The 11943-nt window shown below is 39.0% G+C and overlaps 1 protein-coding gene across 1 annotated transcript in view; it reads left to right on the top strand.

Annotated features, from left to right (window-relative positions):
* The first annotated feature begins 6479 nt into the window (after positions 1 to 6479).
* RABGAP1 (RAB GTPase activating protein 1) overlaps positions 6480 to 11943 on the top strand; it is a 68749-nt gene continuing 63285 nt past the window's right edge. Inside the window, exon 1 of the mRNA XM_009331601.1 lies at positions 6480 to 6682. Coding sequence (XP_009329876.1) covers positions 6533 to 6682 — 150 coding nt within the window. The 5' untranslated portion in view covers positions 6480 to 6532. The remainder of the gene's footprint in view (positions 6683 to 11943) is intronic.

The raw sequence follows: 11943 nt of genomic DNA, 5'->3' as shown, positions 1-11943 counted from the left end.
CGGGGGGGGGGACCCGCCTCGCTCCTCAAGCCCTTCCAGCCTCGAAACCCGCAAACGTTCCCGGCACCCGCCTGAGCGCGTACCGGAGGCGCCGGGTTTCGCGTCCGCGGCGGGGCCGTCCCGTCCCGGGCCGCGCTGGGCTCCTTTGGGACTGACGCTGCTTTACCGGCCGGGCGGCCGCTTTCCCTCTCCGTGGCCTGGCTGTGTCGGTTGTCGCCTGTTGCCTCCAGATGGATCTTAAAATGCGGCGCTTCATCGCGTCCTGACATCTTTATTTGGTTTAGGTACCGTAACCGCGGCGTTTCTCTCGGGTTTTTTCCATCCTGTTGGCAAGGACACGTTTGTTTCACTTAAAACGTCCCCAGAAGATAATTTTTAAGGGCTGATCGTGTCAGTTAGGGGTGAGAATTAAGTCTGAACAAAGAGACTGTGCTAAGTTGGGTTAAAAACACGCATCAGCAAAAATTAAGTGAAAATCGAACTGGTAGAAGTAGACTTTGTGGTTTTCGTCTGTGTAGTTTTGCTTGTTCGAGGCATTTCGGGGGAGAGGAGGAGGAGGAGGAGGAGGAGAAAAAAATACTCGGGAGACGTTTGGGGGGAGGGAAAAGATCATATTTATTTCTTAAATACAAGTTGGAAATCGAGTACTGCTTACCTGTATACAGTATAGCTTGATGTGTATTCCCAATTTTATTCTACTTACAGGTTTTGTTAAGGCACAACTTGATGGGATTTCTCAGATTTTTGGCTACTTTATTAGAAAATGCCTAACTGCATGGACTTCCCCATTGCTGATTAAATTACAGAAACAGTGTATTCTTTTTAAAGGCCTCTACTTAACATTAAAAGGTCAAGGACCTGAGCAAACTGAGTTTTGTGTACACAGTAAGCAAATTAACAAATGGAGCTTGGCAGAGGGGTTTCCTTTCGTTTTCCAAATCCAAGTGCAGACAGCTTTTAGTAGCATGGACCGAATGTAACTCCTTTTTTTCAGTTCTTTCACAGCGTGTTTTTATTGAAGTGCTATGTTTGTCTGGTAAGCATAACTCTCTGGTTCCATTTGAATCCTAATGAGAGAGGAACTCCAGAAGTACACAGAGCATCCTCTTCAGAGTTTGTTTAGCCTCTGGCTCCGCTGCCTTTATCCCAGCCTCCAGCCTGTGTTGTGTCCTGCATGTCCTGGCTCCCCCGTGCAGGCACTGCGTAGATGTGCCCGATGCTGATGGAGTGTCAGCCGCGGAGCGTGGATGAACCAGCCGTTCATAGTTAGTTCATTCCAGCGACATTCTTGTGATGGGCTAGCTAAGGCAGTGTCAGCATTTCTTTTATAAACCACGGTTTCCCAGGACCTGCCGCATGTTTCTGGGGTTGGAGAATTTGCTTATTACAAGAGCCTAAAATCAGAGTTTTGTCCTCTGAGCAGATAGTTCAAATTAAGATTAAAAGCAAAATTATGTTGGCGTTAACTATGAATCTGTTAAGGATTGTTAACAAAGATTGCATTAGCTAAACTCTTGTGTTTTGTCTCATTCCTGGTTTTGCATACAACGGCCAATGATTCACTCGGCTTCCCGAGATCTGCGCTTCTCCACTCTTGAGAAAGAGGAGGGGGGGTGAAATTTGAGGCAGCATTATCTTCAAATAAATATAATTTTTTTCTGGCTCGTGAGGTTAGTGGGAACATCTGTGGCTGTTGATGTGTTTTAAAGTGAACAGAAAAGTTAGCACTGTAGTTGCTATTTTTTATCAATTACTCTCTTTAGTCATCCCAAATCTTTATTTTCACATGCAGTATTCCACCGGCTGTCTTGCTTCATTTTGAGTGCAAAATACTTCTCGTTGCTTTTGAGAATGTGTTTTGCACAGGGAAGGTGGGTAAAGATCAAGCATATGATTGTGCAGCCTAATCATGTGATACGTGAGAAGAAAAAGGTTGCTAGTGGTTGATCTTTCTCGTATGTTTTTTTTTTCCTCAAAGCTTCAATAAAATACAGGCGGTGTGTATGTGCTCAGAAAGAGTCAATCCACAGCTCCTTCCCCACGTGTCTGTCAGCATGACATCACTTTTGCTCTTACATTTCTTATGCTGCTCAGGCTGAAACACCTGGCACGACCACCTGTAGTGACGGCATTGTGCTGTAGCATTTTCCAGGCTTTTTTCAGGACTCACTGTGTATTTGTAAAACAGTAAGTGTACACTATGTGAATTGTGAAGGTAAAAAAAAAATCACAGATGTCAAAGACTGTAAAGAGCTAAGAATCCTAAAGAATGCTGGCTTATTTGTCATAAAACAGCTTTGCAAAGTACATTGTAAAGCTTCTGAACTCTGCTACAAATTCCACTTTTCACCCACACTAAGATGCTAATGTTGAAAACTCAGAAAGTAGAACTTTGTATGTTTAAATTGAACCGTACTGGATATTATTGTTAAGTTATGCATAAAGCCAGAGGAACAGAAACAGAAAATATGTTATTTTCAGTGAATCAGTTTGCATTGAGTCAGTCACCTCAGTGTCTTGGCTGTGTGCTACCTCCTTGTTTTCCATGCTTTTTACCATTATACTTAGTGTTTTTATATTTTAGGGGATAGAGGATATAGGTTTATTTTGCATGCCAAGCTTTCTGACTTTGCTGTTCAAGGTAGCTTCTTGAATTACAATATTCTTCAGTAATTTAGTTAATATTGCTGTATTGTTCTATATCTGGTGCATTCTTCATCGGATATACTGTAACTTTGTGGAATCGCTATAGGAACTGCAGCTGAAGTACAAAAGCTGAGAAAGATATGAATGGGGAAAAAAATCTCTTTTCCTCTCTAGTTTGCATACCTGTTCTCATGCTTATTCTCTTTTCTGCCCTGAAAACCCAAAACTTAAGTATATTTTGTGTTGTATTCCCCTCTAAATTCAGTGCTAAGGGTGCTACATCTGCTGTTGACTGAAAGGTAACTACTGTTTTAAACAGTCTAAGAAGTTCACAGCTGAAACATTGATTTTTCTGCTCACCCTCTGGCTTTTTGTGTGGCTGTGGCTGCTCTAAACACTGGAAAACGGGCACCCCTTTGAAATGGAGTGAGACCAGCCATAGTTACAAGCACCTTGCTTCACTTGTTGCATGTGTCTCAAGGTGGCTTCAAGCCTCAGTCTCTTACAGTAATGTAAAATGGAAGGGTTTCTGGTTTTCTTTTTTTATATACTGTTTGCTTTAAGCTCTTTTAAATTAATTCTGGCAGTACTTACAAGGAAAATTTTGATCACAAGTTGCAGGTCAGGTGCCAAATACTTGGGAGAGGATAGGAAAGTAAAGGATAAATATTTTATAAATCTGTAACTAATCTTGGACTTTGATAGGTTTGTTTTCCAGTTGTTTGAGATTTTAGCATGGTGAATGGTGTCTTTGCTGAACCTTTGCATGTTACCTTGAATAGAGAGAGTAAGGTAGGTTGTTACTGTTGTTTGGTTGCTTTAAAGATAAACAAGAACATTTTTAAAAAGATAGCTTGAGTCTTGGATTCTCATTGTAGCATTGCATAACAACAGCAAGCGTAGAGTGAAGGTGAATTGAAAGCAGTGACCCAAGGGCCAGCCATGTTGCCTTTCTCATTTTGCAGCTTTTTCAATGGTCTTTTGTGTGAGGAGAGGCCAGGATAATAATTTAATTACACAGGTGAGCAAAGAAATAAGTTGTTAAAAATTTGCCTCTTAGTATGCATTTTACCTAGACACTCTGTCTCCTGTAGAGGTGACACCTGCAGGCAAATACTACATTATTGTGGTGTAGTTTTGTGTCAGGAACTAAACTACGCTGAATTCAAAAGCTCATATTTTATTCATGTTGAAAAAAAACAAAGTCTTTCCTTGTAAAGGATGAGACATTGGTTTCTTCTGAGAAACATTAAAACTTGAGATCTGCACTTGGCTGGGGTCTTTTCTCCTACCTCCCTACACTGTGAGAACAGAAAGCTTCAGTTCTTAGACAAGTTGCAGGTATTACTAAAGAGCGCTGTCACCACTGTTGTTTGTTCTTGCTTTTTGATTCCAGAGGAGTCAGAAGCCTGGCACACTTAATTGCTCTGCTGGTCTTTGATGTGTGCCCTTCTAGGCTGGCCCATATTTTAATGAGCTCATAGCCTTTCTGTTGTTGATTCTGCCGTTGTGAGTTCTCTGATTCAGGTAAAATGATCCATACAGTAATCTGCATGGAACAAAGTGATAGCAAGGAACAGAGGAAATAAAATGCATGCAAAGCAAAGTATGGGAATATGGAAATTTTCATTAACTTCAGGCAATATTTTAGTATTTTAAGACTGTGCTTTTGCGCCTCGACTATTTGAGCATCAATCCAATGAACCTCTGTGGCTGACTCCAGCGTGGTTGGGTAATTGAGCCTCGCTTGCTGATACATCACTAATAAACAAAAGCTTCTTACAGTATTCTATGACATTGTCCCCTTTCCTGTGCTCTCTTATCTTGTGTAATTTCAGTAAGACTTTTGCTCAATGTAAGGTTGGCAAAGTTGGGCTAATCAGGACCTTCTGCTGTTGCAATTCTGTATTGTGAAACTGCTGTAGGGGTTCGGCTAAGCCAGCTGTGCTCCAGGCTCAAGTGTGCTGTCTGTTTACACCGTGCTACTAAAAAAAGGAGTATACAAAAGCACAGCATACTTTTTCTTTAGTTGAAGTTAATGTTGGTGAAAGGTGTCAGATTGAAAGACTTTGGAAGTATGTGAAATTAACACTTCAAGACAGACGCACTATACCAAAATAAATTGCTAAATTGATCCTTGCCTAGATGATCTTTACAGCTGCTTGTGATCAAAGCCTGCTCTTCTACTCATACTGTTCTTTGCGTGGCAGATGAGTTTGCACTGTTTGAATTAAAACAGTAAAGCCAAAGGGATATTAAGTGTTTGAAGCTTATTTTTATTCTGTGTTTCAATATATTTGATTTAGTTATTTTCAGATGATCTGTGTATTATGTAGATGGTGCAATAAGGAACTTCTACAGAAATGTTTTAGTATGAATTCTGTAAACAAAAGCATCTTTAAAAATGAGAACTCTGCCCTACCTTTAAGGTACCTGTGAGTAATACCAGATAGACACATACAATGGGTAAAACTTTTCAAAGTATCTAAATTTCTCAGCCAGTAATTCTCATTGAAAGTCAGTGGACCTTAAAATGTTTTTTGAAAAGGATATCTAAATATTTACATGCTTTTGAAAATGAAACCCAATAATCATAGATATATTGTTACTCGTGAGCAACCCACATCCGTTCTTCCTCTTGCGCGCTGCTTCAGTTGTCCAGTGAAACATGTTTCAGGACCATGAAGCGACTCGGTGGGGAAAGTAATCAGGTTAAAAATAACCCAGAGGGGGGGAAAAAAAAAAGTTGTCCTCCTGGCATATTGGTGGCTGTGGAGAGAAGGGTATTGATAGAAATAAAAGCAGGCTTTGCTATTTTTGGTGCATTGTTCTTGGTTGAGCGAGGAATGCGATGAGCCGTGCTTGTGGATATGCCAGGTTTCTCCGTCGTTTGGCCGTTCTGTTGGAAGCCAGGTTGGGACAGTGCTCCACCGAGTGGAAGGCAGAACTTGAGGCTGAAAAAGCACTTGGGTTTGGTCATGCTTGGGAGTATGTAAAGACCCGAGCCGTTGTGATAAGGGTATATTTGGGTTTCTGGGAAATTTAATCACGCGTTTTTATCACAGCAGTCTGTTTTGAGCCACGGATTCTGAGAATCTGTGCTGTAGAGTTCAAGGTGTGCAGCTGAACTTCACCTTTTGTTCCTTTCTTCAAATGCCTCTCAGTGCCAGTTCCAGCTTTTTAAAATCCTCTCTTGGCTCTGATTCTCAGTACTGATCCAGCCTACGCTGTTCTTCCTGCTTCTGGGAAGTCTTTTCTTTTATTGTTCCTTACAGTACAGAAGATTCAGCATAGATTCATAAAATGCTTTATGTCCCAAGGTTTTAGAGCATCCTTACCACAAAGTATCAAGAGTTAGATCTAACTCTTGTTTTGGGGGAAAAGAATGTGACTGCAGCATACAGTGAGCTCTCATAGCTACAAAAGCAATTTTCGCGTGAACATAGGTGAAGGCAGACAGATTACCTGAAGAAAGTAAATGGACTTTATAGTTCTGGCCTTCGTGCGAGTCCTTTGTCAGCAGGCATGGTGTATGTTCCAGGGGCCTGTTTTGTGCTACCTGTGGAAAATGGTGCCTGACATAATCATGAACTACTGCAAAAAGATTTATTAACTTCCCTTTTGTGAGCTATGGAAACCAGTGCTCTAATAGTAGCGCGCTTCTTAGCAAAATCATAGCAGGACCATGAGTGTACACTGACAGAAGAGTTGTAAGCTGGTTATACTGTCAGATGTGTTACTTTTTATAACTAGTCAGCAGGTTTCTGAAAAGAAACGTTTGAGCATTTTAGCATGAAGTTTTATATAAGTATTTTTATGATTTTTGTTTTTCAGGAGTTTATAACATATTTAAACTCATTCATGAATCGAACTTCCTTTTTAAGTCATGGATGACAAGGCTTCTGTTGGAAAAATCAGTGTCTCTTCAGACTCGGTATCCACTCTTAACAGTGAAGATTTTGTCTTGGTTTCCAGGCAAGGGGATGAAACACCATCTACAAATAATGGTAGTGATGATGAAAAAACAGGACTGAAGGTAAGAATCAATAACCTGAGTTTGTTCCCTATTCTTCTAAATCAAACTAACCATAGAGAGCTTAAAGAGGGACTTCTTTATTGTGGAAAACTTGACAGAAGGGAGAACTTATTCAAGAATTGATTTTGCCAGTGATTTCTGCATTACTTTTGCTGATGTCAGAGGTGATAATTAGGTTTTGAGTAAGAGCTCTCTCCATCACTACCTGTGGGGTTTTTTCCCACTTTGCAGAATCTTTCATGAAGTGATTAGGATGAAACAGACTGACTGTCAAGAACTTGGAACTGTGATTTTATCACAGCTTTCAGATAGAAAGCAATATTAACATACACTTGATTTGACCATATCTGTTAATTCAAACATATATTAAAGTTTTCCCCAATGTGAAATGTTCTCTTTAAGAAATGTAGAAGTGTAGTTATAACTAACAACTTGGCATGAATCTGAGAATATAAGCCTATGTGGTAGGCTTGTGTGAATTGGAAGGGCATTGACATCTTCTCACTTTTAAAAGTACTGTTCTGAAAAGAGACCCTTGTCACTCTTTTTTCTTTTTTTCTTTTTTTTTTTTTTTGCCACTTAAAGAAAATCTTTCACCCGATTTTGTATTTCAGCAGTCTTTAAGCAAATGATTAGGATGAAACAGACTGACTGTCAAGAACTTGGAACTGTGATTTTATCACAGCTTTCAGATAGAAAGCAATATTAACATACACTTGATTTGACCATATCTGTTAATTCAAACATATATTAAAGTTTTCCCCAATGTGAAATGTTCTCTTTAAGAAATGTAGAAGTGTAGTTATAACTAACAACTTGGCATGAATCTGAGAATATAAGCCTATGTGGTAGGCTTGTGTGAATTGGAAGGGCATTGACATCTTCTCACTTTTAAAAGTACTGTTCTGAAAAGAGACCCTTGTCACTCTTTTTTCTTTTTTTCTTTTTTTTTTTTTGCCACTTAAAGAAAATCTTTCATCCCGATTTGTATTTCAGCAGTCTTTAAGCAAAGTGACAAAAGCAAGGTGGTCACTCCAAATTCTGTCATTTTAATGTGTTGAGAACCAGATCTTTCCTAGAGTAAGTCAAGTTAGTGTGTTCTTTGAGGGAGATGGAAAGAGAGATTCCACCATCTCAAGAGACTGAAGTCGACAGTCACATCTGTGTCTTCAAAATAATGTCTTTAAAGATGATAAGAAATCACGCGTTCTGCCTGTTGGACTGGGTGTTCCTCTCTTCCTTAGCAGCCGTTGTTACAGAGACTTTATTGAACATTTCTTGATGCTTTTGCTCATCTTGCTTTTACCTCCCAACTGCTTGCTTTGTTTTTCTTGCATTGCTTTGAGTTCTGGACAAGACATGCCATGATAGCAGCTATTTTCTTTTATGTAGGACTTCAAGCTGATTCTGTTAGTTAAGAGTCTCAAGATCTTACTTTTGCTTAATCTGGCAAAAATGTTCACTTATATTTTATTGCTATTGCAGAAGACTGCCACTTCACATCATAGGATAGTCTAAAAAAATTGGAATTTTTCTTGAACAATCAGCCTGGTGTTCTATAAAACCCACTGAAAGACTGTAACCTCATGCTTGTCTTTCTAGATGCTGCAAATACCAGCAGCTATAAATACTTAAGAATTCAGAATGGTCTCCATAGTGGTGCTTACCTTGAGAATGCTTATGTGGTAGTGTATGTGGTTAGCTCCCAAAGTTGTGATGCATCATTTGAGACACCAGGAGACAGACATGGTCAACCAAATTTTCCATTCCATCCTGTTATTCCCAAAGAAAGTTTGGAAACATGAAACGCCGTAGTCTGCAACACTTCTTGCTCCACACGGGAGCTATTTATATTGCTGGTCTACTGATTGTACCGCTGCTGTCCTGCAGTGTTTGTATGACACGCTATATCTTGTTTAGTACAATCGAAGAAATTGAAGAGACTTGTATATGAAGTCATCTTCATAAAGCTTGCAGATATTTCAGAGAAGAATATGCTTAATGACTTTCAAACCAACTCCTGAAATGTACTTAAATTTTCCTCGTGTGTTTACTTCCAAAGTGGTTTATAAAATGCTGGCTACGGGTAGGCTGTTTCTCTTGATGAGGAAAGAACAACATTAGCACTGCTGCCTCCTGATCATCAACAATTGTAAAATAAAGTTATGCTGCTCCCTGATTTGGCACTGAATGTCACAGAGCTTTGCAGGTCTTAAAGATAAGCTTCTTTATGAATTTGGTGCCAAGACTGAGCACAATCCTTGAACAAAGTGATTCACCTTGAGCCTTTCAGTATTCCGGCGTTTGAGAGTATGTGCTATTTGGTTATTGGCTGCAATCTGAGTGATTAATGGAAACACTGTACCTTAGATAAGCAGTCAGCGAGCAGTCTAAATTCTCCCATACAGGGATCTTCCTGTTACCCTCCTTCCTTCTGCTTAAGGAGGTGAAAATTTTTGACAGAGGAAATGGGAAGACTTTTTAGCTGTTCTTAGGGACAGAAATTGTCTTTTGGTATTGTTCTACAAGGAAAGAGACATACTACGCTAGAAATATGGCTTTGTTCTTGGTATCTTTTTTTTTTTCAGCTTGCAAATAGTCATTCAGTAGCCAGTTTTACTGTATTATTAAAGTTTTTATTGTGTGCATGGATAAGTAGAGTTGTGAAGGTTGTCAGAGGTATGTTAAAAGTACTGTCACTGTGCTATCTAAAAGTGTTTTAGTAGTATATGGAAAATTAATATTAAGCGTACATGTGAACTGAGGTTTTGTATTTCAAATGAACAAACGAGATGAGTTTTTTCACAGAGAAGCAATTGCTTTGGTACTTAGAACTAAGTTAATTTGTTCGTATATGTCAAAACCCATTTGCTTTGATGTGCCCACTAAGAAGAGCAGAAAATAAGTTCAGGTTCGTATTTGAGCAGGTGTCGTTTTCTGGTGTTCTGTTTCTTTAGAAAGCAGTTTGAGGATCTTTCATTTGCTAAGCGCAGTCTGAGGATGGTGCTAGAAGTTTAGGCTTGTGTTTGCTGAATGTGATAGGCTGTGAAATTTGTACATCAAACCTAGGGCACTCATTTCAAATTTGTTGATATGCTGTAGTTTTAAGTAATAGTGCTGTGGGCTGAATTAATGCATGTTTTTATTTTTGTTCTTTCTCAAGTCCAGACAGAGAAATATTTCTTCTGAATACAATCAGACACCATATTTTTCTTCAGTTGGTCATAATTCATAAATGTGTTTTTGCTTTTTGTCTATGCTGAAATACTTGGTTCAATTTAAAAAGGGGTTGTCAGTGATTGTTTTCCAGAAATATAATTTGCTAGCTGTCTCTGCTTTCTGGTGTTGTTTCTATGTCTGCTTTTGCCCACTGCCAGTGGGAGTGAGCTGGATTTACAAAAGCCTTGTTTCTGGAGCACGCTGTAGAACAGGAGTTCTTAAACTACACGGTACAAGGAGACCTCTTACAGCAGAGGCCAGCAGCACATGCATCGGGAGAAGGGAATAAACTACAGTTCTAATAAATCTGTGTTGCTGCAAAGGAAGTTCGCTACATCCTATTTAAAGGTTAAGTAAAATTAGTTTTCAGTTTTGTGAGAAATGGAGAAAACAATGATTAGGGTGAATGGTTTCTTTCCTCTATCTCAAGCAAACCTACATGAAGCATTTATTAGGTGCACCTTGTTTATCCTTCCCTTCTGCCCTTAGTTCAGCTGCACTCTGTCGTGCTGCCTCTTACTGGTTTTCTGGGTTGCAGCAAAGTTTCAAGCATGTTTACATCTTAATGTGCACTGTTCCCACGATGTGGTGAATTTATACGGTTGCCTAAGAGACTTTGGTTGACATGAAGTTAGCTTTAATTTGTATTTTAGGCCTCGTTTCTCGGGCAGCTGGCTTGTTGCACTTGACTGTTGTACTGGGCTATGAGAACAGCAGAGCTCCTCCAGTTCAAAAGTATATTTACTGTGTCTTTTAGAATTCTTTTTTGAGGGTAGTCTGGGCTGAGAAGGAAGGCTTTCTTGGAGGGATTCTTTTAAATTACTTTTTAAATGAAGATTTTGATGATGAGGTCTTAGAGTATTTAGGAGACAGATTTTTTTTTTTTTTCTTTTTATGTGCTTATTTCCTGTCACACTGTAAACAACTTGGACTCCTGTTTTACCTGTCACTACTATTTTTAGGAACTTCTATTTTCAAGATCATGTTTTATAGGGCAGTATCTAGATATAAGTTATTGATACTGATTGTTTTACCAAATACAGTAGATCACCATTCAGACTCTTTTGGCTTGTAACCCTGATGGAATAGAACATTTCTCATGTGCGTTTTATGTTAATACCATTACAACATTTAATTCTCACTGGATATAAATTCCTCACCTTCCTTTCCCAAGCCCAAACTGAAGTCTGTTTAATCACTGTGAGCAAAAGCATAGGAGATGCAGGTTTTTGCCAGAATGAATTTTAACTTCACGTTTCATAGAAAACAGGTCCTGTAAACCAGAAGTTATTTTAGGTTTTTTAATATGTAGGCTTTAACAGGGCTGGCAGGACATTATAGTTGATTCATTATATTTTGTTGCAAAACATACAAACTGTGTGAAGTAACATGGTGCATCTTCCATCATCATCATCTTTCTGACGAATGCCTGCAAAGACCTGAATAGTAAACTTGATACTTAAAAGGATTATGCCTTTGATGACCACATGCTTTTGCAAGATTTTTCATTGCTTCCACGATGGATCATGCAAATGAATACTAAAATTATTGGGAGGAAAATGCAACTCTGTGGATTCCTGTAACTAGTTACAGGTTACTGATACTTCTGTGGACGTACAGCTGAGTAAGGCAGTTACTCTGTCCTGCTCCTGGCAGATGATCCCAGATAGCACATGAATGTATTTTAAGCCATACTAAAAAATTACTTTCTGTTTGAGCATGAGTTTCAAGACCATAAACATCTCACAGAATTTTTTTGTTGTTGTTGTTGTTTAGATTCTGTAGTAAAACAGTCACTAGGTTATTACTTTTTTTTATGTCCCTCCTGCCTCTAGGATCTTGTGTGCTTGCTGTTTTTTCATTACCTGTGAATTTCATTTTTGCCTACTTTCTTCTGAAGAACAGGGATCTGGGACTTTTCTTCTCTTAAAGTAATTGTATTCTGCTCTATTCTAGAGTAATTCCTGGTCAGAAGTTTCTGTTCTTTGTTAATATTCTTGTATATTAAATAGTTATTTTTCACCAGAAAACTAATATGTAGT

Source organism: Pygoscelis adeliae, unplaced genomic scaffold (assembly GCF_000699105.1).
Source record: "Pygoscelis adeliae isolate BGI_AS28 unplaced genomic scaffold, ASM69910v1 Scaffold619, whole genome shotgun sequence".
Classification (NCBI taxonomy): Eukaryota; Metazoa; Chordata; class Aves; order Sphenisciformes; family Spheniscidae; genus Pygoscelis; species Pygoscelis adeliae.
The sequence above is the reverse complement of the archived record's forward strand: the minus strand, read 5'-3'. Positions and strand labels throughout refer to the sequence as shown.